At 36.8% G+C, this 24356-nt stretch overlaps 2 protein-coding genes across 2 annotated transcripts; both read right to left on the bottom strand.

Moving 5' to 3' along the window:
- Window positions 1-3585: 3585 nt before the first annotated feature.
- LOC307152722 (cytokine receptor common subunit gamma-like) lies at window positions 3586-17348 on the bottom strand. Its single transcript, XM_079861586.1, has 8 exons — window positions 17204-17348; window positions 11797-11884; window positions 11541-11713; window positions 11309-11445; window positions 10854-11019; window positions 6305-6404; window positions 6100-6190; window positions 3586-6005 (listed from the first exon to the last, which is right to left on the bottom strand). The coding sequence occupies exons 1-8, from the start codon at window positions 17283-17285 to the stop codon at window positions 5757-5759; spliced, it is 1086 nt and encodes a 361-aa protein (XP_079717712.1). The 5' UTR covers window positions 17286-17348; the 3' UTR covers window positions 3586-5756.
- Window positions 17204-23883, bottom strand: LOC307152716 (heat shock factor protein). Its single transcript, XM_079861580.1, has 12 exons — window positions 23604-23883; window positions 22197-22305; window positions 21968-22098; window positions 21719-21834; window positions 21423-21498; window positions 21287-21348; window positions 21073-21187; window positions 20821-20939; window positions 20504-20644; window positions 18862-18958; window positions 18647-18755; window positions 17204-18511 (listed from the first exon to the last, which is right to left on the bottom strand). The coding sequence occupies exons 1-12, from the start codon at window positions 23823-23825 to the stop codon at window positions 18354-18356; spliced, it is 1455 nt and encodes a 484-aa protein (XP_079717706.1). The 5' UTR covers window positions 23826-23883; the 3' UTR covers window positions 17204-18353.
- Between the last annotated feature and the right edge of the window lie 473 nt (window positions 23884-24356).

Genomic DNA, 24356 nt, shown 5'->3' with positions numbered 1-24356 from the left:
GCAACAGTTGCTGTTTTAAGATCAGTACTGATGTCTTTCCTCCCTGGCATTGTGTTAACACACACCTGAAGGCTTCAGGACCAGCAAACTGCCCAAACTTCTGCTGTTATAGAGGTGATCACACTCGCTGATGATCAATTCATCAAAGGCATTAGATTAGCAGTGCCTGACTGCTACTCACCCTCTTAATTCCTATGGAAGCAGTAAGAGTGTACTTAGTTTGTCCCCCATGCTTCTCCATTTTAGCCTGGTTTTTGTTAAATAAATAATGACAATATGTCATGTGTTGTTGTTCATCTGAGGTTGTATTTACCTATAAGACCAAATTATTTTATTTATTATTTATTTTATTATTCCTGATACATAAAATCACAGAATTTAATAGGGTGTCCTTTCATTTTCACATGAATGTTTACATGTTTTATGTAAAATTATACTTTGAAATTATGTTGTAGACATGCAAAATACCAGATCACAAAATCACACTGTTATTGTATTTGATGTTCTTGCTATTCATGATAAGCATCTCACTTCCAAGATCAGCTTGAAAGTCAGAATTGACTGTTTTATTAAAATGTGTAAATAATCATCATAGACATTGATAAATTTAATGTTTTTATTCAGTGATTACAAAATCATCGCATTCTTTAAGCAACATATTTGTGTACAAACTTCTAATCATTAAAATCGTAAAAAAGCACGTTTATAGAATTACATTCTAATTGTAATTTTTTTTATCAGTTGCTACAGATGAGCACACGCTACAAATACAAAAAAATCTAGATTAAAACATTCACAGCTAATATATTTCAGCAACATACTGACATTGTTTAATTTTAAGATTTCAGATGCCTTTAAAAAAAAACTTTTCCCAAGAGAAACAATACATTTAAGTTATACAAGGGGGCAAATAATTGATCCCAACGTATATTTATTTCATAATGTGATTTTCCCCCCACTTTCAATTCTTTTACTTCAATAAAAGGTTAGATTTTTGCTAATTTTTTAATAAAATATCAAAAGGATTAACAAAGCAGATTTATTTTTTACAGACATCTTTGATCATATTTACCAAGGGGGCAAATAATTCTGACCAGCACTGTAAATGCAACTAGGCCTACTGGTATGAATAGTAGCATAATAGTAGCATGAATCACAAATAGCACTCAGCTAAATAATCAGATAATACATGGGTTGGTAGATGATGGGCATTTCCCAACCGTACACGAATCATACTCTAGAATTGACTTCTTTCTGCTGAAATATATGTGTTAGCACAGATAACATCTTGCACTATGATTCAAACCTCATTGCTTCGACAAAAATGTTAGTAGACTAATCTGTTTGGCTTTCTTCCAACAAATCTACAGAAATCTCACATACGTTCCTGTGGAAAACAGCGAACATAACATGGCGAGGAAAATGATTAGTCAGTAAGGCATATAAAGATGTGATAAGTTCGTCATTGGTATACGCCTGTGTCAGTGTTGGCCTTTAAAGATCCCCAGTATAGACTCACTCCAGTCGCTCCAAAACTTAGATTCTCCATATAGGATGATGAGATTCGAGACCTGACCTGGAACTCATAGTTTTTTTGGAGGGAAAGGCAAACTGGATGAGAATGTTGTGATATTCTAGGGAGAGAAAAGGAAGTTAGGCTAACTGTGTCACCTTTTGTGTCAATAAGGTGACAATAAACAGATTGCCTGGAATCTGAGCACTGGGACTTTCACTCCACTATGTCCTCAATGGCTATGTATAGCCTACTTCTCTAGTATTATATAGTAGGCAAATATGGGAGAGGATTTGTGAATGTCAGTGAAGCGACTCAACTAAGGCTGGTATACATCACATGACAGTGACAACATAATTAATGTATGTCTGGAATACATTATATTATAGAACAAACATTTTTAATGGTCGCAAAGTAATTACTTATTCAAAAGAAGTATATTCCGAGTATGCAATTTAAGACGCATTAATCGCTGTAACATTACAAAGGCTGCATCTTCTAGAGGTCACATGTCATCGGGGATGCCTCATTTCAGAAAAGTAACCATTAAAGGACAAGTTCGGTATTTTACACTTAAAGCCCTGTTTCTATTTCATTTTCTGATGAAATAGAACGGTTAAGATTAAATTTTGGACAAATGCTGCTGTCCCGAGAATTTTAGGTTTCTTTCGTACCCCCCCACCAGTAGACTGGGTGTATAGGTGCACTGGAACACTCCTTCCTAAAACACATTAAACTTTCGTTTACAAAGACGTGAAACTCATCGAGTGGTCAGGGGTGTCCACTGATATGCTCACACAAAAATCGCTGCAAAATATGCTTTTCAACAGGTGTTTTACTATTCGTTGTAAAACTGTGGAGCTATTTTTCCAAACGCCTCACACCCGAACTTCTTCCGTTGACAGCTTGAATAATAGACACTCCAGCCCAGTTGGTGGCGATAAAGCAAACCACTGGCATTTCATTGTTTGCGATCCGCCGTAAAAAAAAAAAAAAAAAAAAAAAAAAAAAAAAAAAACACGAAGAAGAAGAAGAAAACAACCCCTGAACCCCATTTCAGTTTCCGGCGCGGAGTAATACCGTACCTCACAGCACATCCAATGCAAGTCAATGGAGGAGACAAAAACTACGATAAAACCTGTTGGAAAGCATCTTTTGCAGCGATTTTTGTGTGAGCATATCAGTGGACACCCCTGACCACTCGGTGAGTTTCACGTCTTTGTAAACGAAAGTTTAATGTGTTTTAGGAAGGAGTGTTCCAGTGCACCTATACACCCAGTCTACTGGTGGGGGGGGAAAGCGAAAGAAACCTAAAATTCTCGGGACAGCAGCATTTGTCCAAAATTTAATCTTAACCGTTCTATTTCATCAGAAACGATCTGTAAACAGGGCTTTAAGTGTAAAATACCGAACTTGTCCTTTAAGGCTAATTCACACTGCGTTGACAGATGGCAACAGACACTTTGTTAGTTTTGTGGATCAGTGTGTGTTACTGAGTCAGAGTCTGTTGGCGTCTGTCGGCGCTTGTTTTAGCAGATTGAACATGCTGAATCTGATTTAGAATGCCTTGAGAAGTGTCGTGCTGTAATCTGGTGACTGTCGGCATTGGTTTGCGTCTGTCCGTGCAGTGTGAATTGGCCTTAGCTTGGATAAATGCAATTCTGTTTTATACCTAGTTTTTAAACTAACAAAACTATTATGATGTTATGTGGCAAACCATGTTTTATGGAAATTTATAATTATAAATTTTGTTGTAGACATGCACAGTAGCAGATCATTTAAACTCTGTTATACACTCAAAATGCATGCTATTTATTCATAGTACATTTTTGGTAGTTTTTAAGAATCTTCTTATTTAAAATGTTCATGTTGCTAAGACCTATCTCATTCTTTAGTGCATGTCACATTAAGTTTTAACCAAGTAAATATGAATTGTATTTAATGTTCTTGCAGTTATGAGCATAAGCATCCCACTTCAACATCAGCTCAAACATCAGAATTGACTGTGAAAAATTAAATAAGGATAATCATTTAAACCAAATGTGCAAATAATCATCACAAACATTGTGATAAACTGTAGCTGTTTTTATTCAGTGATTTTAAAAGCATTACATTCTTTAAACATAATATGTGTACAAACATCTACTCATCTTAAATCTTAAAATTGCAAGTTCACATACATTGTAAATGTTAAACATCCAAAAACATGTTGTTCAGTACTACTGATGAGCAACATGCTACAAATGCAAAAATCCTGATGAAAACATACAGCTAATATACATTTCAGCAACATACAGGTGCTACCAACATTGTTTCATTGTAGGATTTCAAATGACTTTTTAAGACTTTTTTTTTTTCTTCAAAGAGATACATGAAAAACAGATGTAGTTAAACTATTTGAAATGAAACTGCAACTACATTGCCAATTGGCAGCAGCATGAATCACAAATAACTATTAAGCACTCTAAATCATGGTTTGGAAGGTGAAGGGCTTTTCACCATCAGTACACAAATCATACTCTGGAATTTACTTCTTTCTTCCAAATATATCTCTTATCAGACACATCTTACACTATGATACAAAGCTCATTGCTTTAGTAGACTAATCTTTTACTAGGCTTCCTACCTGTAACTACAGAAATCTCATGTCGAAAACAGCGGATATAACATGTCGAGGAACACACAAGTGAATAAAAAACTGAACAAGAGCAAACAATCTGGGGAAAAACACATGAAAAGTGCTTACATGACTACTAAAATGGAGAAAACGAACGGCATCTTTATTAAAAAAAAAAAAGAATACAATTTAAATGACAAACACTACATTATCCTGCTTAAACAAAAGAACATAAGAAATTCAAACATTCAAACATTTATCATTCCTTGTTTTGATATGTAACTTGACTCTGAGTTAATTTTTTAAAACAAAATGTATGCAAAATGCCAATATTTTTTTTCACCTGTAAATGTTCTACTTTTCATCAATCAAAATTCTGATTTCATAACACTTATTTCTAAACTCTTACACTGAATTGCCTCCGTCAGATCCCTTGTTATGTTGGAATTCTGTGCACTCCCCTTATGGTTCGGGTCAAATTGACCCTAATTGGATTCAATACAATTCCTCAAAAATCACACTATGAAAAACAACAAAGATTCAGGTACAAACTGTAAACTTTTAATATCAACATTTGTCAAATATTCCAAAAAATATATATCTGAAGATATGATTTAATGAAAATGTTTTTTAACCATTTTTAAAAACTTTGACTAAATTTGAATATACATTATATTTATATATATTTGCATATACATTTTTTTTTTTTTTTTTTGTTGCTTAGAACATCATAACTGAACAATTAATCAATTAATCTGAGCTCATTTTTCCTGCTGTCTATGTCAAAGTCTCAAGATATTTCAGATATCTTGAATATATAAATGAGAGCTTATTTTACTATCTGTGTCTGTCAAAGATTTTCATTTGTAATTTGCAATTAATTCTGAACACCATGATTTAGCTTTTTCAAGTGTGTTTGGTTTGGGTTAGAGCACTTTTAGATACACTTACACTTTAGAACTGGAGTTGATGCCCTGACATACATAAAATAAATGTTTTTATTTTGTGTCTGTACAGTTGCTTTTGAATAGCTGCCTATGATGGTCAAATTGACCTGCGAACATCACAAACGTAATAGTAATTTTGTTTGTATATGTCAAAAAAAAAAAAACACCAGCATGTTGAAACTTCGCATGCATGTTCATGATGATAAATGTGAAAAAGTCACAAAATATCAAGAAAAAAAAAAAAGGTTTAATATTATTTCAGATAGCTTGAAAAAATAAATGATAGGTAATTTTTACCATCTGTGGCTGACAAAATATTTTTCTGTATTGAAATAAGTGTGGAAAACCTCATTTTTTAGCTTCATAAGGTAGTAAAAAAATAAAATAACAAAGTATAACCAAGAAATGTTATTATTTTGGGTCCGTACAGTTGCCTTAGAGCGTTAAAATATGCGGGTCAAATTGACCTGCGAACATCACAAAAGTAACAGTAATTTTGTTTGTATATGTCAAAAAACACCAGCATGTTGAAACTTTGCATGCATGTTCATGATGATAAATGAGAAAAAGTCACAAAATATCAAGAAAAAAAACATAGGTTAACCAGTATTTCCAACAACTAGAAAATCTAAACGGGTCAAATTGACCCGCAACATAACACAGGGGTTAAGACAGATACCTAGACTGGGTTATCCACTGGAGATGGGTCCTGGGTTGGTAGGGGTTCAGCAGGTCCAGGTATGGTGGAGGCTGATGAATAGCTATGCATGCATTGGTAATCTGACGACAGGTCTGTTGGGTTTGAGAGGATGCTTTCACTGTCACTGCTGGACTGGGACACCATTCTGTACTCGCGCACAGGACAGGCACGCTCTGTGAAATTGGGTTTGAAGCCGTTCTCCAGATCTTTAGGCATGGACAGCCATTTCTGTGTGAAAAAAAGATGATATATTCTCATATTCCCCTCTATGAATTAAAAAATAAATTCAAGGCACATGACTAAAAAACAAAAAACTGCTTACCTCCATGCCATCATTGTCAAAAAGGGATGCAAGGTATTTGCTTACATTTCGTCCTGCATTTGGTACCACTGGTATTAAAATTATTCTTAATCTAAGGAACATTAAACATTAGATTAGAGTAAATAAAAACACTTATGGACTTTTATTGTTGAAAATTATTAAACTAAAATGTTTAAAATGATTGGACAAAAAAATGTATTCTAACCTCTCACTACGGACCAGCAAGCAGGAGAGTATGACGAGTATGATTGTGGCTCCCACTGTATACAGCACCAGTGTCATCACAGACACAGGAGCCAGACTCTCTGGGAAAAGAGTTGCCATTAAAGCCACTGCTGCACTTTTCATTATTGTTTTCAACTTAGCATATTTCCTAAATCTCTTCAAACATATTATGATATTTTTATGCTTTAGTACGGTATAAATGCACTTAATGCACACTAAATCCACACTATCTCTAATTCTGCCTCGGAGTGCCTTTTTTGTATCCCATCAATCATCATGTTCAATAATTCATATGCCCTGAAATCGTTAGATGTTAATTTAAATATATATTACATATAATTTGGAAGCAAAACAAAGTGCTGCACATTTTATTGTTGCTGAGATGGGTATGTGTATTTTGTAAAAGGTTTGCAACCGCTTTTTATCACTTAATTACAAGCCTTTGTGTTCTTACAATATACTAAATTGTCATTTGTCACATAGAGACTACTGAACAGACATTTAGAACTTTATTTTAAAGCACTGAACATTAAAATGTGGAAATAAAGCTGTAAATAAAGGGTGTGTTCACACTTGTAGTTTGGTTCACTTGGTTCGTTTTGTCCGGACCAAAAAACAACAACATGTAGTCTTGGTTAGCTTAGCTTAGCGTTCCCATTGTCATTTTTAACACCGAACTTAAAGATACCGAACCTAAAGGCATAGGGATATGTTCGACCTGATTGGTCGGCTTTTATGGCGTATATTTCTAGACAGAACTTACAGAACATCCAAAACAATACTGTGTGAAAATTCAAAGAGTTATGTGAGGAAAGGTTATCTGGGGAGATTAGAGACATGGATATTGATAGAGAGTATAGTAGTTTCCAAGAAATTATAAGAGGGGTGGTGAATGAAACTCTTCCTAAGGCCCCGTCCACACTACTGCGTTTTTGTTTAGAAACGGAGAATTAAAACGAATACGATCTCCGTCCACACCAGCGTTTTTAGCTGCATATTAGAATTGATCTCCGTCCACATTAAAACGACTGAAAACGCGGATCACGTGACCATTCACCAACACTGGGTATGCGCGTGCCGGTGTAAACAGGAAACGGATTGACTATTCCTCAGATTTGATGAAGAAGAAAGTAGCTAACATTACCGCTGCACACGAGAATTGTCAAACATCGATCGAATTGGCAGTTATAGCATTGTAAAATGCAGAATTTAGGGAAGGAAGGGAAGGATACGCCATGACCGATGACACCCAATCATAGAGCCGAGCGTGAGCTTCTGCGTCATCGTTTCTAAAGTCCTCCGTTTTGACCCGTCCACACTAAAACGCCCTCCGGAGATTCAAAACGAAAAACGGGTCGGCAGCGTTTCTAAACTTCTCCGTTTTGGGTCTCCGTTTTTACCGTTTTAGTGTGGACGGGAGGTGCAAACGTAGCAAAAGTTCTCCGTTTTTAAACGAAAACGCAGTAGTGTGGACGGGGCCTAAGAGTTCTGGAAGAAGGAGAAGGAAAGCAGTTCCATGGTGGACAGAGGAATGCAGAGAATTTGTAAGAGGAATAGGGCCTTCAGGCAATTGAGTCGGACTCATAATTATGAGCATTTATTTCAATATAAAAGAGCTCAAGCATTAGTAAAAAAAGACAATACGCAAGGTTAAGAGTAATTATTGGAGTGAGTTATGCAGCTCAATAGGTAGAATAACACCTGAAGTATGGGGGATGATAAGTAAGATGGGTGGCGTAAGGAGGGAATGGGATTACCCTGTACTGGTCAGTGGGAAGAAGGCAGTGACAGACAAGGAGAAGGCAGAGATGATGGGAAAAGCTTTTGTAGCAATACACAATCCTGTTAACCTAGATGGGGATTGAAAGAAAGGAAGGGAAGGACATTGAAGGCATATCCTGGATTCTTGGAAAAAAGAGAGGAAGTGGACGATGCATTAAGTGTACCTTTTTCTGAGAGTGCAGAATGGAGAGAGTGATTACCAGTGCAGGGATGGCATCACCAGGAGAAGATGAAATGTGTTATCATGTTGTCTTTTATGGGTGAGATAGCATTAGGAAGACTGCTTAGACTATACTATAGAGTTAGAATTTAATTTCAAACTGGATTCAGGAAGGGTAGAGGTTCCAGGTTAATAGAGAAACAGTGGTGGCAATCTTCTAGATGTTGAGAAAGCGTATGAAATGATGTGGCAAGAAGGGTTGTTGGTTAAATTAGATCTTTTGGGAGTAGGATGTTAGGGCCTTTAACTGGGTGAAAGATTTCCTGTATGGGCGCTCTATTCAGGTGAGAATTGGGAAAAACATATCTGGTAGCTTCTTGTAGAAAACGGGACCCCTCAGGGCAGTGTTATTAGTCCTTTGCTCATCACCATCATGATAAATGATGTATTTTCGGATGTAGGGCCTGGTATTGAAAGATCGTTATTTATGGATGATGGGGCCTTGTGGAAAAGGGGGAGGAATATATACAGTAAGTAAGGTCAAGGAAGCAATAGCAATGAGATGGGGTGTTAGATTTTCAAAAGAAAAAACTCAAGTGATTTTCTTTACAAGTAAAAAGGTGGGGGAAGAGATTAATCTCAATTTATATGGGCATGTACTGGAGAAAGTACAGTCCTTTAGGTTTTTGGGAATGGTTTTTGATGCTAGATTAACAGGGGGCACAGAGAAAATAGAGAACATAGAGAAAATCAGAGTAAAGTGTAAAAAGGTATTAAATGTGATGAGGTGTCTGGCAGGAGTGGACTGGGGGGCGAGCAGGCAATCACTGAGGGAGATATATGTTGCACTGATTAAGTCTGTTATAGATTATGGTTGTATATAGCATGTAGATGCAGCAAGAACTACACTGGCCAAGTTGGAAGTTAAACAAACCCAATCACTTAGAAGATGTAGTGCAGGGTTCACCAATCTCGGTCCTGGAGGGCCGCTGTCCTGCAGAGTTTAGCTCCAACCCCAATTAAACACACCTGAACCAGCTAATCAAGGTCTCACTAGGCATACTAGAAACTTTCAAACAGGTGTGTTGGAGCTGGTTGGAGCTAAACTCTGCAGGACAGCGGCCCTCCAGGACCGAGATTGGTGAACCCTGATGTAGTGGGACTTTTCGGACATCACCGGCAGTGGCATTGCAGGTAGAGATGGGTGAGATGCCTCTGCAGTTAAGAAGGGAACAGCTGGCATTGGGAGGCAACTATTGGGCAAACTTACAAGGGCATGGTAGGTCTCACCCCTCAAGGGCAGTTATGCTGGTATGATGGGTGCATGAAAGGGTTAAAAATCAGAGTTTTGGATGGCCAGTTTGGACCTGCAGATATTAAATAGTCACTTCAAGAGTGGAGAGAATATGGATTTGTGTGAAGGAGTATAATGGCTAACTGGATATTTACACAGATGGGTAAAGCTTGCATGGGTTCCCGCACATGTAGGAGTTAAAGGAAATGAAATGGTAGATGGTTTGGCAAAACAAGCCGGTTGAAGGGTTGAAGCTATTGAATGACACCAAACATGTGGTGTTTGAATGTCAGAAGTATGAGACGGAAAGGATAAAGATGAAAGAAGGCATAAGAAGATTGGGGGTCCAAGGGAACTCACTTAAGGAACTACTGGGAAAAACATCAAATGACATAAATACACATTTATTTAGTTTCCTAAAGGGTATGGGTCTGGCAGATAGTATATAGTTTACAGCTCTGGAAATGATACATTTTTTATTTTTTTCTACCTTGTGTTCATGTTTCATTACAACCGTACCAGAGTTCGTTTGGAAGCAGACCGAGACCGCTGAAAAGGTCTCGGTGTGCTTCCAAACAAACTCTGGTACGGTTGTAATGAAACATGAACACGACATGTAAACGAACAAAACATGTGACAAGATGCGACCCTAAAAAGGACAGAATGCTCAAGCATACCTGTTTTTTCTGCTTGCTTTGTTTCGCAACAGGGTTCGCAAAAGCGTTCACACTCATTCAAATTAAATGCACACACCAGGGTTCGTTTTAATCGAACCAAACATGCCAAGTGTGAACGTGCCCCATTGGGTAGTCAAGTTCTTGAAGCCCATTTTAACACTTTATTGGGCCAAACACAAGAAATACGTCAAGTAGACAAGTGGTTGAGTGCAATGACTGCAAGTGTGGGTATTGGTACTCTCTGCCTAGTGTGGAAACAGTGAGAGACTCCCGTCTTTAATGAATAAACCCTGAAATGTCATCCTCAAGTATATTAATTATCCGAAGTACATACTATCCGAAGTATAGTATGACAAATACCTCAGGTTCTAACATGTAAATCCATAAAAAGCATCCAATCCGCTGAAGCATAACAGAAGATACGAAAATGACAAAATACATGTGCGCTGCGCTGCGGTGCGTTGAGAACTGATTTGATTGGCTGTGATTGTGATAAACTGATCTGTCGTGTCACGCCCACTGATCTATGTAAAGAATATTTGTATAGTTGTATAGGCATATATAGATCAGTGAGTGACTAGAGATAAGATGTGATAAGTTTGTCCTGCATTGGTACCTGTGTCGTTGGTCTTTAAAGATCCCCAGTACACAGACTCACTCCAGTCGCTCCAAAACTTAGACTCTCCGCAGGATGATGAGATTCGAGCCCTGACCTGGAACTCATACCGTTTTCTGGAGGGAAAAGTCAAAATGAAGGAGGTCCTGCTGCCTGCACGGGGGTTCTGGAGAGAGAGAAGTTGTTAACTGTGCCACGTTTTGTATCTGGTTATCAGACAACACCATAAGGTGAAATGCATAACAATGATAATTTATTTTTATTCATTTTATTTGTTTATTTAATAGTTGCATAAAGGCAATATCAAATCTTGCTGTTTGTCTGAATATCAGCACAAGCTTTTCATAATAAATTAATAAGCTGTGAGAGGCTGTATTAAATAAATATTCAATGTGCACATGCTTCAAATGTAGCTCATCCAATCAGAATTTATTTTTATAATACTAATTTTATACCTTCCAGTCATTGTTATTTGTCCTGTGACGAACTTCACTCTCAATACAGCTGCCATTATTCGTGACATTCCAGTACAGCCACAGTTCAGCATCTTTTCTCTCCACCACAGACAGGTTGAACGGAGGGTTAAGCTTCACTGATAAGCAACACAGTATAACGTATCAATCCATCAACCAGTTATTGCCATACAGTTGTTGTCAAGTTGTAAGAAATATGAATAACTTTTCATACCATATTCTTTCAGAGAATGGTTCTGCTCTGTCACCAAACTGCCAGTGTCACTGTACAGCCATGTGGTCAACAAATTAAACCTTTGTGGTTTATTGTAGGGAAACATGCAGCCCACATTAACTTTGTTAATCTTGTGATATGTAGAACAATTCAGAATTTCGTGATGTGAAAACCTAAGAGAAATCAAAAGAAAATTGTTTGTCTTGATATTTTCATCCAAAATTACAGGTTTTTCTATTTTGTACAACATACGCACCTGCTCTTGAAACTGTAATTGTACTTGAGCCCAAGCTCACTCCATGTGCAGTTAACATAGTCCAGATTTATGATAAGGCAGTTTATTTCTGGGTAAAGATGAGAGAAACAGTATAGTAAATGCACCTTGGGTATACTTTGTAGAACCTTAATTTATTTACAAACTCAATTCAATTTTCTAAAAAAAAGAAAGAAAGAAAAGTACAGCCTGTAATGCATATTGTTTGTCCATAGAGGATGCTCAGCTTCAGGGGTCTCATTGCGTATAGGATCCTTATTAAAAGTGTATGTGCGCCCAAAAACCCAAAATGGCGTACAGCAAAAAATATTCATGCCTTGTCCAAATACTGTAACCACACTTGCTGTCTTTGCACTTGACCACTTGTCTACTTGCATGACGTATTTCCTCTATTTGGCCCAAGAGTTCAAGTAGGCGTAAAGACTGCAAGAGACTTTTGATTACTCGATGGGACATACTTATTGTCTTGCAAAAAATGCAAGTGTTTACAGAGATTTTAAATATTATATTTTCAATACTTTGCATTTCAGTCTGTTCAGTAGTCGCTTTGCAACTAACAGAAGACACAAATTTAAAATTGTGGTGCTTCTAATTAAGTGATAAAAACAGTATTAATTTAAATTATAGTGGAATGTTTTCCTTGACATCTCGCGATTTCGCGGCACATGAGGTCCCGGACATAATGCATGATGGGATATGCTTAGCCTCGAATACCGCTCCAAAGTGTGGGTTTAGTGTGCATTAATGGCACTGCAATTTTTAAAGCATGGGGCAGTCTTGCGCACTTACTTCCTGTCACGTACACGCGCTCTTAAGTGGCCAAGACCTTAAGTTTGGGTATTTGGACAAGGCATCAGACTTATAAAACCGTGCGTACGCCAGAACCTGCGCAAAATTCCCTTTACAAATCCGAGTCAACGAAAGATTGTGCATACATGCGCACATTCAGTTATTATTATTATTACTATTACTATTACTATTATTACAACTTTCATTTCCAACCAAAATCTGTCTGTCCGACATTGGATTTTGGTTGGAAATGAAAGTTGGGTTGACGTCACGTCAGACTGACGTCAACATCCGACGTCGGACAGACCTTTTTCTCCTTTTTAAAAAACATTAATGTGCAACAAGTAGGCTGCGCGCTTAAATCGCTGCCTGTTCAAGGAGTGCTGAAATCAATTACTCATCATTAAAGTCATTTTGGCTTCATACTTTTTACATAAGTTAAATATTTGTCATACCTGACCAGAAGATGTTCAAATAAGTGTCACATTAGACAATGAACTTGTAGGTTGTGTTTGAATAATTACGCATCTTACCCAGCAAACACATTTACGTTGTGGCAATGTCTGTGACACTTTTCATTTCTGCTATGGCAACTTTGCTGTCTACGTGCTCGCAACATTGTAACAACGTAGAATTGTAAAGGCGGGCATACAATGTGCGATTTTCGTCCGATTTTGAGACGAATTCTGACTCGAGTCGTGCGACTCTTTTTCGGGTCGGGCCGATTTTCAGCTTTGTCGTGCGTCGTTTGTCGTGCAGTATTCATGCAGGGGTAAACGAGAGGCGATTAACCTATCCCGACCGGCAATCGGATGGTCGGATGAATTTCAGGCATGTCAGAAATTTTGGTCGCTCCTCGTGACTATATCGCACAGTTGAAGCAAAGCTACGAACCGATTGCCCTAAACTCAGTGTTTTTTCCCTCACTTCGCCTGTGCCAAAAACTGGCGGTGGGCGGATCGATCCTGAAGTATCGATATATCGATACTGACGTGGTATCGAAAAGGATCGATCCTCACATAAAAATATCGATCCAAATGTGTGTGTTTTTTACCAGTCATTTTTTATTAATTTATCACGCAATTCAGTGCATAAAATAAGCTTCTAAGTTGAAAAATAAGCGAATGTTAGCGGATAATTGTGTAGGATAGAACTTTTCTCCTAGTCATCTGGATACAAAACGAAACCAATCAATCACAGAGAGCGTTCGATGCTGGTGCTCACAGGCCCAGTGCGTTTGGGAAACGAAGCCTTGCTTAGATGACAGAGAAACAATCGGGAGTTATTTCGCAATAAACAAACCAAAAGTGTACATAACGGTTCAAAATGTTGACGTCAGTAAGATTTTTTTAAAGGAGTCATGACCTGCAATTTTCACTTTTCCACGAGAATCAATGTATGTTATGATTGCCTAACGATTATACACTGGCCGGGAAGCCGATATTTAAAAGTGAAGCGTTCGTTTACCCCAGGGTTCATAAACCAGCGCGCGTGCACGCGCACTCAAATACGAGATTTTGATTTCAGCTCCGACTTGACGTCATGACGGGGCAGGATATACCATATATGGACACCGCAGACCTGCCGCAGGAAGTGCGCCCTGGCGCCCCTCCTCCCCTCATATTCAGTCGAGAAAGAAGCAGAAACGTAGTGCACACTGAGTTGCTCTGTTGTTGACTGCCAGAATCAACATGTAAATGTGTTTTCTCTCCCAAGAACGGACCAAGCTGTCAGGGACCAGTGGATTAAATTCATTTTTAATGACGCGGTTCCTACAACCCTTCCCACTGGCTTAACGTTATGTGTCTGTGCTAACTAAACATTTTACGCCGGAATCCTTCACAAATTTGAGGCAATATCAGGCGAAGTTGGCATCGAAGCTCGGGAAAAAGGGGCCATTTTCAGCAATCAGACACTTGCCTGCAATTGAAACAGTAAGAATGTGTTTTTATTGCTCTACTCTGTGTAACAAACAGCAGCCAACTGCTAATGCGGCTATTGTATGCTAGCGGGAGTATTAGCTTCGAGGTAAACATGGGGAATGGCTGCTAACGTTACTTTGCAAACAACAAATGACTGAGATCATCATGAATTCGGCTATTGTATATTGATTGCCTAACGCTTATATATGAGGCGCCGTCTAGTTTGTGTGTGTGTGTGTGTGCGTGTGCGTGCTCGCGTCTCATATGAGTATGTGCGTGTGCGTGGAGAGTTCATATACATGTATGTGTGACTACTTAGTATGTATGCAAGCGTGTTTCATATATGTGTGCGTGAATGAAGTTTGATTTAAGCCCTAAACGGCGCCTCATACTTATACACTGGCCGGGAAGCCGGTCGCGGCCAGGTCGGGTTCATTCATAATTTGCGCCATGATGTCATTTTGTAATGATATGCTAAAGCGTCACCTGCGGTGTCAACCCCCTCCTTCCTGCCACCAATCAACGCGCCCCTCATTTGCATTATTAAAATGACTGTCCACGACAGCCAAAATATCGCATCAGATCTCGCGAGACAATAATGCCTTCAGAAATAAGGGTCTGAGGAGCTCTGTGTTTATTTTTTTTTCACTTTTCTTTTTTAGAAGGGCCTGAAAGACTATAATACAGCAGTAGGTATCCAAGGTAATACTAGGTCATGACTCCTTTAATGAAATGAATATTTTTATTCAACAAGGATCGATGCATTAAATTGATCAAAAGTGACAGTCAAGGGTTTTACACTGTTAAAAAAAATCTACTTCATATAAATGCTGTTCTTTCAACTTTGTTCATCAAATAATTCTGCATAAAATGTATCATGGTTTCCACAAAAATATGAAACTGTTTTCAACATTGATAATAATAAGAAATGTTTCCTGAGCAGCAAATCAGCATATTAAAATGAACTATCATCATGACTGGAGTAATGATGCCGAAAATTCAGCTTTGATCACATGAATAAATTACAGTTTACTATGACATAGAAAACCTATGTTAAATTGTAATATTCCAGTTTTTACTGTATTTTTGATCAAATAAATGCAGAAGAGAATTAAAAATCTTACAGACCCCAAACTTTTGAACAGTAGGCTAGTATACTAGTAGGCTAGTACTATAATTAGGGTAGTTTTGTAAAAGTCACTGACTAATTACAAGCGAGTTGAGAGCACAAATCACAAAATATTTAGTAGTCATGAAAACGTATTCAGATTTAGCATATTAATGATGCATTCACCTCATATATCATGACACACTGCTCTAGCACAGGAAAGTGCATACAAGTTCAAGTGCATGTTTTTAAAATGAAAAAGTATCGGTATCGATATCGGCGATACTGGCCCTGTATTTACTTGGTATCGGATCGATACCGAAATTTGCAGTATCGCCCACCACTACCAAAAACATAAGAGGAAGATCTTTAAGTTCTGAAGTTCAAACTAGCAACAAATTACTGTTGGATTAACCATTGCCCACATCTTCCAAGCCACCTGCGATGTAGCCTATCTACACCGTGCCTCTTTTATTAATTTGTTAAACAATGTTTTTGAAATAAAGCTGTTTTTAATTTTCATTGATGACTAATTATTGCAGTGTTCGGACATATTATAGACTGTTAATAATTAATTATATGCCTATAATTCATTGTAATCGACCTAAATGTTTTAGACAATTTTCAATAAGGAGGAAGCTTCTATGTAATATTTTATTATCCTCACAGCGCGTTGGTTATGCGGTGATGCGCTATGAAATAGCCCAGTTTAATAATAAAAGTAGCCTATAGGCCTTCCCTAATAATAATAATAATAATAATACAAAAATACTAATAATAATTTAATACATAAATTGGAAATGCTAAATCATTTTGATATTGATAGCTGATGCTGGTTTTGACAATATCTCTGGATACATGATGTGGCGTACGCCTCTTTCAGGGCCTGTTTTGTGCGTACGCAAGGGTTATAAATGAGGCCCCAGAGGACCAGACAGACATGGTTACATACAGGAAGTTTTTTTTTTTTTTTTTTTTTTTTTTGTCAAAAACACTATTTTATTCAATCTTACTGATTAAAATTAAAAGTAAACTCATATGTCTTGCATAAGAATTCTTAGACTATTTTAATACAGTAATTTGTATAAAAAACTAAACCGAAAAGGTTGTAAGCTCATGTTGCGTGTACACATCATGGCAGATCAGACATTTTGGAAAGCAATCGTCTGAACATTTTGTCAACTTCTCAGCGACAGGTTGCTGAAGAACTTCACAATTTCCTGAGTAGTACTGAATGGTCACCTCTTCTGATGAAATAAACTCTGTGGCCAGACTTTTTAGGCCCTATATATGTTAACATACTATATTTTAACATCTTAAATGTTGTACAACCACATTACTTCCGTAGTTTTAAAATTTGTATATAAAACCACAAAATGGGGAGGAAATTAATAAAAACACGACGTACCCTCCCCTGATTTAAGTTGTTTAGAAATTACTTTGGTAAACCTTGTGGATTTTTAAAATACTTTTTGTTATATGTATTGTAAAGGCAACATAATGTCAAATCTAATCAATAAAGAAAAAACAACATTTTATTTTCAAAATAGCATAGTTATACCATACTCACTCGGTTCAGATGATTCTGAAAATACAAATGAAGGAATATTCCCAAGGAAAAGACTGACTAATAGTAATATCATCTTGGACATGATTACATAACTCACTTGTTTTGTGTCTGTTTTACTCTTCCCTGTTCTGCTCTAAATGTATCTGCTCTTTGTGGGTTGACGTATCTATTTCCTGTTCACCACTTTTTTGCTCACTGCCTGTTATGAAAAGAACTGAATGCTTAATTTGTGTATAAAAGAAAATAGTAATTAGATTAGGATTTAGAAGAAATAGGAATTAGAATAACTTATTTTATTTTTTATTACAGTTCACTTTTACATAAAAACACACTGTTATCAAAAACCTAAAGTAAGCAATACTAATATGTATAAGGAATAAATATATATTCTGACCTTTAGTTACATGTAGACATTGTATATAACAATCAAGTACAACAAAATAAATGTTTCACATCACAATTCATACTGTAAACAAACTTTGCACTTCTGTGCTATCATACAATTGGCTACCATATCGTTATTTCAGTGGGGAAATTTACTGTTCTGAAGAAGATAAACCATTAAACAAACTGATAATCAATTATATTTTTGCATCATATGTAAGAGATGCTGATACATTTTGATTGTTTTATTGTACATATATTTTTATATTTATATGGTGCATCAATATCAAGTAACTTGCGTACAAGATTAGTTCTATGTGCCAAAAAAAGGGGGATTTATAAATGTAAATGTACTGATTTAGAAATCTAATTCTCATCATGGCAACCTTCCCACACAAATACTGACTTAAAACCAGCACCCAATTCAGAGGTTGCGTTTACAAAAAAAATTCCACCATTTACAGACTTTTTAAAACATTGAGTGCTTTCTGTCATTTTGCTCTACTGCATTCCCCTACAATCAATCTTGAGTCAACAAGACTGTATAGAAGTACTACCATGTTACAGTTCACTGATGGATAAAAATAGAACATGACAGAAAATGTACATTATTTATATAATTTACCATTGACAAATATCAAAATGACACGTGTCTGAACCCTTAATCAAATGACTGGACTATCAACTCTCAACTGGGCCGTTTCAGATAGCACTTTTCTCTATCAACCACCATATCACAATATCAAATGACCCATGCAGTAGAGCTTTAAATGACAAAGGAGAGCTCTAAGGGCAGTGTAGTGTTACTGAAGGAGAAGCTGGACGCTTCCTGCGCCATCTGCAGCAGAGATTGTAAAATATCTTCACCATCATAGTGCTCCTGCTCCGAGTCTGCATTTTCTTGCAAGCTTCTCTGCTGTATAACTGCACAAAAACAATATATTTAACAGGGAAACTTGAAAAAAAAATAGTGTAAGTTCTGAGTTCATGTGGTTTTGTGCAGGAAATTCATGTGTGGGTCTAGGACGGTGTGAGAAGGAAGCGTGGGAGTATGTGTACCTGTGTCGGTTTGAGGTAGCGTGTCATCTTCATTCTGGCCTCTCTGTTTGATCTTGGTTTCTGTGATAGAGTCTTTAACAGCAGAAACATGGCAGCCAGGACTAAGGATCTAACATGAACAAGAAATCAGACAGATCAGATATGTTAAACTACGTATAACTCAAGCACTGTGCTCTTGTAATAACCTCTGTGTTGTGTGATGTTGCAAGCCAGACCTTGCTGAAATTGTCCAGGTCTGGTGAAGGTGGAGAGCAGGAGCGGATCGCTGCTAAACTGGAGTCAATAAGATCCAGTGGATCAGACACATCAATTCTGCTCTCAAGAGAAGAGGGGGAGTGAAATATTAGAGCTGAACATTTAATCGAATTAAAGTCAACATGATGTGGCTTGGTTCGATTATCAAATTTATTTAAAATAAATATATTTGCTGCGTTTCACCAGAAGCATTTATAAACCAGCAAAAGACAAGCTTTAACCGTGCAGTTTCCTGTCAAAATAAAAGCTCAATGGTTTAACATTTGAAAATAGATTAAGACACAAATATTAGTATTTTAATTTTACAGTTGTACTTATTTTATTATACTATTTTTCTTAAAGGTACAATATGTAATTTTTTTGCTTTAAAAATAGCAAAAATCACTATATCTATGTAATTTTTTTTTTTTTGTGTGTACTTAAATTATCCCGACTGTTTCCAACAACTTTCAAACCAGGAGAAATTTGTAATTTAATTCGAAGACACGTCACGTTTCTTTATTTCCGTTTTGTCGCCGTCAATGGCGTCATAACCGCGTTCTCCCTGTTTTCCGCTCGTACTGCCATAGTAACCAGAGCCCTCTGATAGTAACCAAAGCGACAGACGTGGACAACTGTGTAGTTCGCAATGTCTATTTGCATGCTGTTGTTGTTTCGTTCAAACATTATGGACCATGGCAAGCAGACTTTGGATAAAAAAGGAGAACTAAAACGAGAATCAATATCAGCCCTGTGTTTTCGAGATGCCGAGAGCTCCCATAGACAGTATCTAAACGAGAGCTCCACGTCCGAGACTTCGACCGCTCCTACATGTACTTTATTAAACAGGTGAGCACATTTACATAAAACTAATCAATGTTATATAGTTCAACAATGATAAAATGTTAGAATATGATCTGTATGTTATTCTAATGTTGATCTAGCTTACTGCTAGTCTCATACAGACAAACTAACACATAGAATAACATACATTTCAACACATTCAAATGCAGTTTAGTGTGATAGTGTAATGTTAGACCAAGTGAAACAGCACTGCGTTACCTCACAAGTTTAATTTGTCTAATAAACTGACCTGTGAGTAGTAATTCTGCGCGTGTAGTTCGGTAGAATGAAATTTCCATATTCCTTTTATATCCGCGGGACTCGCGTCGCGTGTGGAGCTGACAGCTGTCTCTTAGCAATCCTGCTTCATATCACAGTCATGATAAAAACATTGATGTATTTACTCATCCATAAACATTATTAGATCGGTCGGCTTGACGTTGACGACAAGATCTATAATTCTTAGCAAATGTTGCGTCATCAAACTACGCCTTTGTTATTGTAAGAGGTTAGCGACCCCTAGTGGCGAAAAAAAATTACATATTGTACGTTTAAATACTATTTTTAGAGTGAAATTGTCTAGTAATATTTCTTATTTTGTTTAATATATTTATGTTATTGTCATCTTGATGTATACTTTTTTTTGTGTGTGGCAGCAAACATGGAAAATCACATTCACAATTTTGATCATAAAAATCACAATTAGACTTTTCCCCCAAATTGTGCAGCCCAATGAAGTATTGTACAGAGTTATTGATAGAACAGATGACAGGCATGAACCTTTCCGAGGGTATTTCCTCAAACTCCTGGACAGTCGGGTCATCCAGCAAAGACAACGCCAGCTCCACGGAGGGCAGAGTCGGGGAGGCGGGGGATAAGAATGGGTGGAGAGTTACAGGAAGGCTTTCTGTCTCAGCCGCTCTGTAAAACAGAAAAAGAAACGAAACCAGAAAAGAAACTGAATCTCTGAAAAATACTTTCATTTCCTTTTTTACACATTAAAGAAGAATGTTTAAAAACCTCAAAAGATTATAATTATACAAAACATGACTCCTGTGTAGAGGATGGTGACTACAGGTGGACTGCTGCTGTCTTACTTGATAGGCTCAGGTGTTTGATCCAGCAGGTTGGTGATGTCAGAGATGATCGTACCATTTGAGTACACGTCAGCAGGTGACGCATCCAACCGCCCAGAAACCCAAAGTGGTGTCACTTCCTTTCAATGTGACAGAAATCGAGCTACTTTTATAACTAAACAGCATTGTGTTTGATGACATGACTTCATAATTCATATGTTAAACATGGAATAATTGACCACAAGTGGATCAGACTAAGATTTTAGCAGGTACCTCTTGCAACGAAGGGATTTCTTGGAGGGAGGAAGTGCTTTGGGTGTGATTAACACTGAAGGAACGGGCATATTTCGGTGCTGACTGAAACTCGACAGAATTGTCGATCATAGGGCTGTTTGAAAGGAAATGTGATGCAAGAAGTGAGAACTTAAAGAGCAGATAGCATTTCTCACTGACTAAAAATATTTTGTGTACTTTAAGTGAAACTTACAGTCTCCTTTTACAACCTTTGATCCCATTTGATTGGACGCTGTTGAGGATGAACTTTATAATCTGAAAAGAAGTGAAATAAGGATCAGTTGTGTATAGTGTCATTTATATATATAACATTTGTCTATTTCATTTACCTTGCGTATGATTTTGTGCTGCTTCTGATAGTTCTGTCTTAACAAGTCCAGTTCTCTCCACAAACTCTCGTTATCCCTTTAGGAATGGATAAATGGTTAAAAGAAAATGGTTCTTTTCAACTTTGATAATAAGATGAAACATTTCTTGAGCACCAAAGCAGCATTTTTGAATCATTTCTACTTTGCCCTTATTGGAATAAATGACATTTTAAAATATATTAAGTGCACAAACAGGACTGAAGTTTACTGTAGGTTTACACTGATGAATAGTGTGCTTGTCTTGGAGGAAGGCTCACCTGCACAAAGCCATGAGTTTGAGGTCTGAGGAGTCTTGCCAGCCTTTGACATGACTAACCTGAACGAGTACCTGAGAGATCTGCCCTCCCTCTTCAACTCCACGGCTAACTGACACCTAGTCATGAAATCATATATACAACACAAATGTATCTTACTTAGCATGAGAGAATGTGATGGATAGCAACTGCTTTGCAGATATCACTGCATTTTGAGTACTGCACAAGTATGATAAGGTTTATCGGCTTCACCTTCCTGCGGATGAGGCCCAACAGATGGGGTTGAGCTCTCTGAAAGTCCTCGTGCTGAAACTCAACACAATTTACCTGCCCGTCAGCTTTTGGCAAGCCAGCGTCTACATGTACCACTTTGTGGAAGCCATCTGTATTTGGAGGTCAGACACATAGAGTATCATCTATCATGCTAAATTTATACATATATTATCATTGTATATCTTATCATCATTAGCTGAACACCTACACATGTTAAGCTGGCGCACAAAGCTGGTCATGTTGCTATGTTTGAAGTAAAGGGGCAGGACTTCCCTGCTAAACCGTTGCTCATCCTGGACAAGAAAACTGCAGCCATCCTAACAGACAGGAAACAGGCGGATGTGGTTTGTTACATCACGTTATATCTGTTAAACTATTTCTAAAGAAGAGCCTATTCTGGTCTGGCATGAAACACTATTTTGAGCTTGAAGGTCACTTGCACTCATCAACATAACGCAGGTTTCTATAATCAGTTTGCTTTCTGAATTCCATTACAGTTGACTTATTTTAACATGAATTGTTTTGCACAGCTCATGTTTTCTTTAACATATAAAAACTCACAATCGAATAATGCAGGCACTAGTATGTGCACTCAAATGTGCAAGCACTAGTATTTGTTACAAATGCCTGCTTGAAGAAAAACAATTCAGATTAGATCAATATTAGTAAAACAATACTTTAATATCTGTAATACTGATATATAATAACATTAATAAATAAATAATTTTAATATATAATCATTGATATAGTACATATTAATTACTGATTTATTCAGCATAATGTACTTAATTGTTATGGTGGTTATATATATATAATATATAGGTGGTTCTGTTAATAAAAACAACTTCAAGGAAAATAAAGTCATATTTGCATACATAAACAACTGATATTAAAAAAGTTAATATCCATAAAGTCATTAAATTGTAATAATAAAAAATATCACACTTTAAAACGTTCAATTCACTACTTTGCATTATTCAAAATCCACAACAAAAATATTAAATAATTTAAATGGTTTTTAATAAAGGTTCTACTTTATTTTATTAGAAACATTTCTCATTTCTAGTCATTTCTAGTCTCAGGCGGAATTTTTTTTTTTTTTTTTTTTTTTGATGGATGTTTATGATAAACGTTCTATTTTGGGGGCGTAAACATGACGTTCCAAAATCTGTCACATGATGCATCGGTTCAGAGCGCGCTGTTCCAATCCAAACTCATTCTTGCAGGCAACTTTAGTTCGCAAGTTCTAATAATATAATGCGCAGCGATTGGACGGACAGTGGACCAATAGCGAGCTACCTCCACCAACATCAGCACAGTACACGTGGATCTGTTTTGTAAACTAGGTCAGACAGCGTTTTGCTAATATGGCACCTGATTACATCAGAATATACGTCTACTGGGCAATGTTAAAAGAATAACAAGAAATTCTGAAGAGTTTATTATTATTGTGAAGTTTATATTCTGAAGAGTTAATATTATTTGTACTGTTTGTTGTTTGTATTACGATATATACAAGACATGTAATACTGTAAATAAAGAACCACTATATAACAATTATTTAATATAAACAGAAGTTAAATTAAATCATCTGTATTCTGCATAAAACACTCACTTGGCTCCAGCAGATCAATTCGTTCGTTGACTCAGCCTCTACAAGTGCCCAAAGTTTGCTGACAAAAGCTGGGACGCTATTACTGTGTTTCATCTCTCCTGTTAAAATCATAACCTTTAAGTCTTCTGTGAAGATAAATGTCACACTGCTCGAGGCATTCGCCCAGTGTGAGGAGTCCCAGGTTGACCAACACGTGAATATTCCTGCTGCGACACACCCCATTGTCCCTCTATCCACCAATCATCAACATGGCTCTCTGTAGTATACATAAGTCTTGTACGTATTTTACCTGCCTGTCTTACATAATCACTCACTTAAAATAAATGAACTTTTGCTGTATTGAAATATACTCTGATAAAGAGCTCAAACAAAGTCCCTTTCAAGGCTCAAATACCTGAATTTGTCTGATTATAATAAACAACAGCTAAATCTTTTACGCGTCTAAATTAATTAGACAAATTAACGTTGTTGTGGTTTAGCAGCATGGTTTTATTATATGCAATAAATTATAAATGTAAATGATATAATCATAAATAAATTATAAAATGTAGATTATTATAAAAAAATATTATAAATTATAATAAATCATAAATCCTTACAGTAACCAGTGAGTAACTTGATCTGGTATCTTCTACCTCTTTTATGGAATATTTATCACGCATGTATATTATATAAGTGAATGCGTGAATGAGTATGTGGCATTATTGAAAACTAAAATTCGTGTTAAATTAATTAGGTAAACTACTTTGTATG

The sequence above is a fragment of the Squalius cephalus genome (genome assembly GCF_949319135.1).
Source record: "Squalius cephalus genome assembly, chromosome: 24".
NCBI lineage: Eukaryota > Metazoa > Chordata > Actinopteri > Cypriniformes > Leuciscidae > Squalius > Squalius cephalus.
This window is presented reverse-complemented; position numbering and strand designations above follow the sequence as displayed.

Coding starts and splice junctions, on each gene's coding strand:
- LOC307152716 (XM_079861580.1), bottom strand. CDS start 23,825: ATGGGGTGTGTCGCAGCAGGAATATTCACGTGTTGGTCAACCTGGGAC. Junction 21,499..21,718: donor AAACTCATGGCTTTGTGCAG/GTGAGCCTTCCT, acceptor CCATTCCTAAAG/GGATAACGAGAGTTTGTGGA. Junction 20,940..21,072: donor AAATCCCTTCGTTGCAAGAG/GTACCTGCTAAA, acceptor TCACATTGAAAG/GAAGTGACACCACTTTGGGT.
- LOC307152722 (XM_079861586.1), bottom strand. CDS start 17,285: ATGTCCAAGATGATATTACTATTAGTCAGTCTTTTCCTTGGGAATATT. Junction 11,885..17,203: donor TTCAGAATCATCTGAACCGA/GTGAGTATGGTA, acceptor ATCTTTACCCAG/AAATAAACTGCCTTATCATA. Junction 11,714..11,796: donor AATTACAGTTTCAAGAGCAG/GTGCGTATGTTG, acceptor GATTTCTCTTAG/GTTTTCACATCACGAAATTC.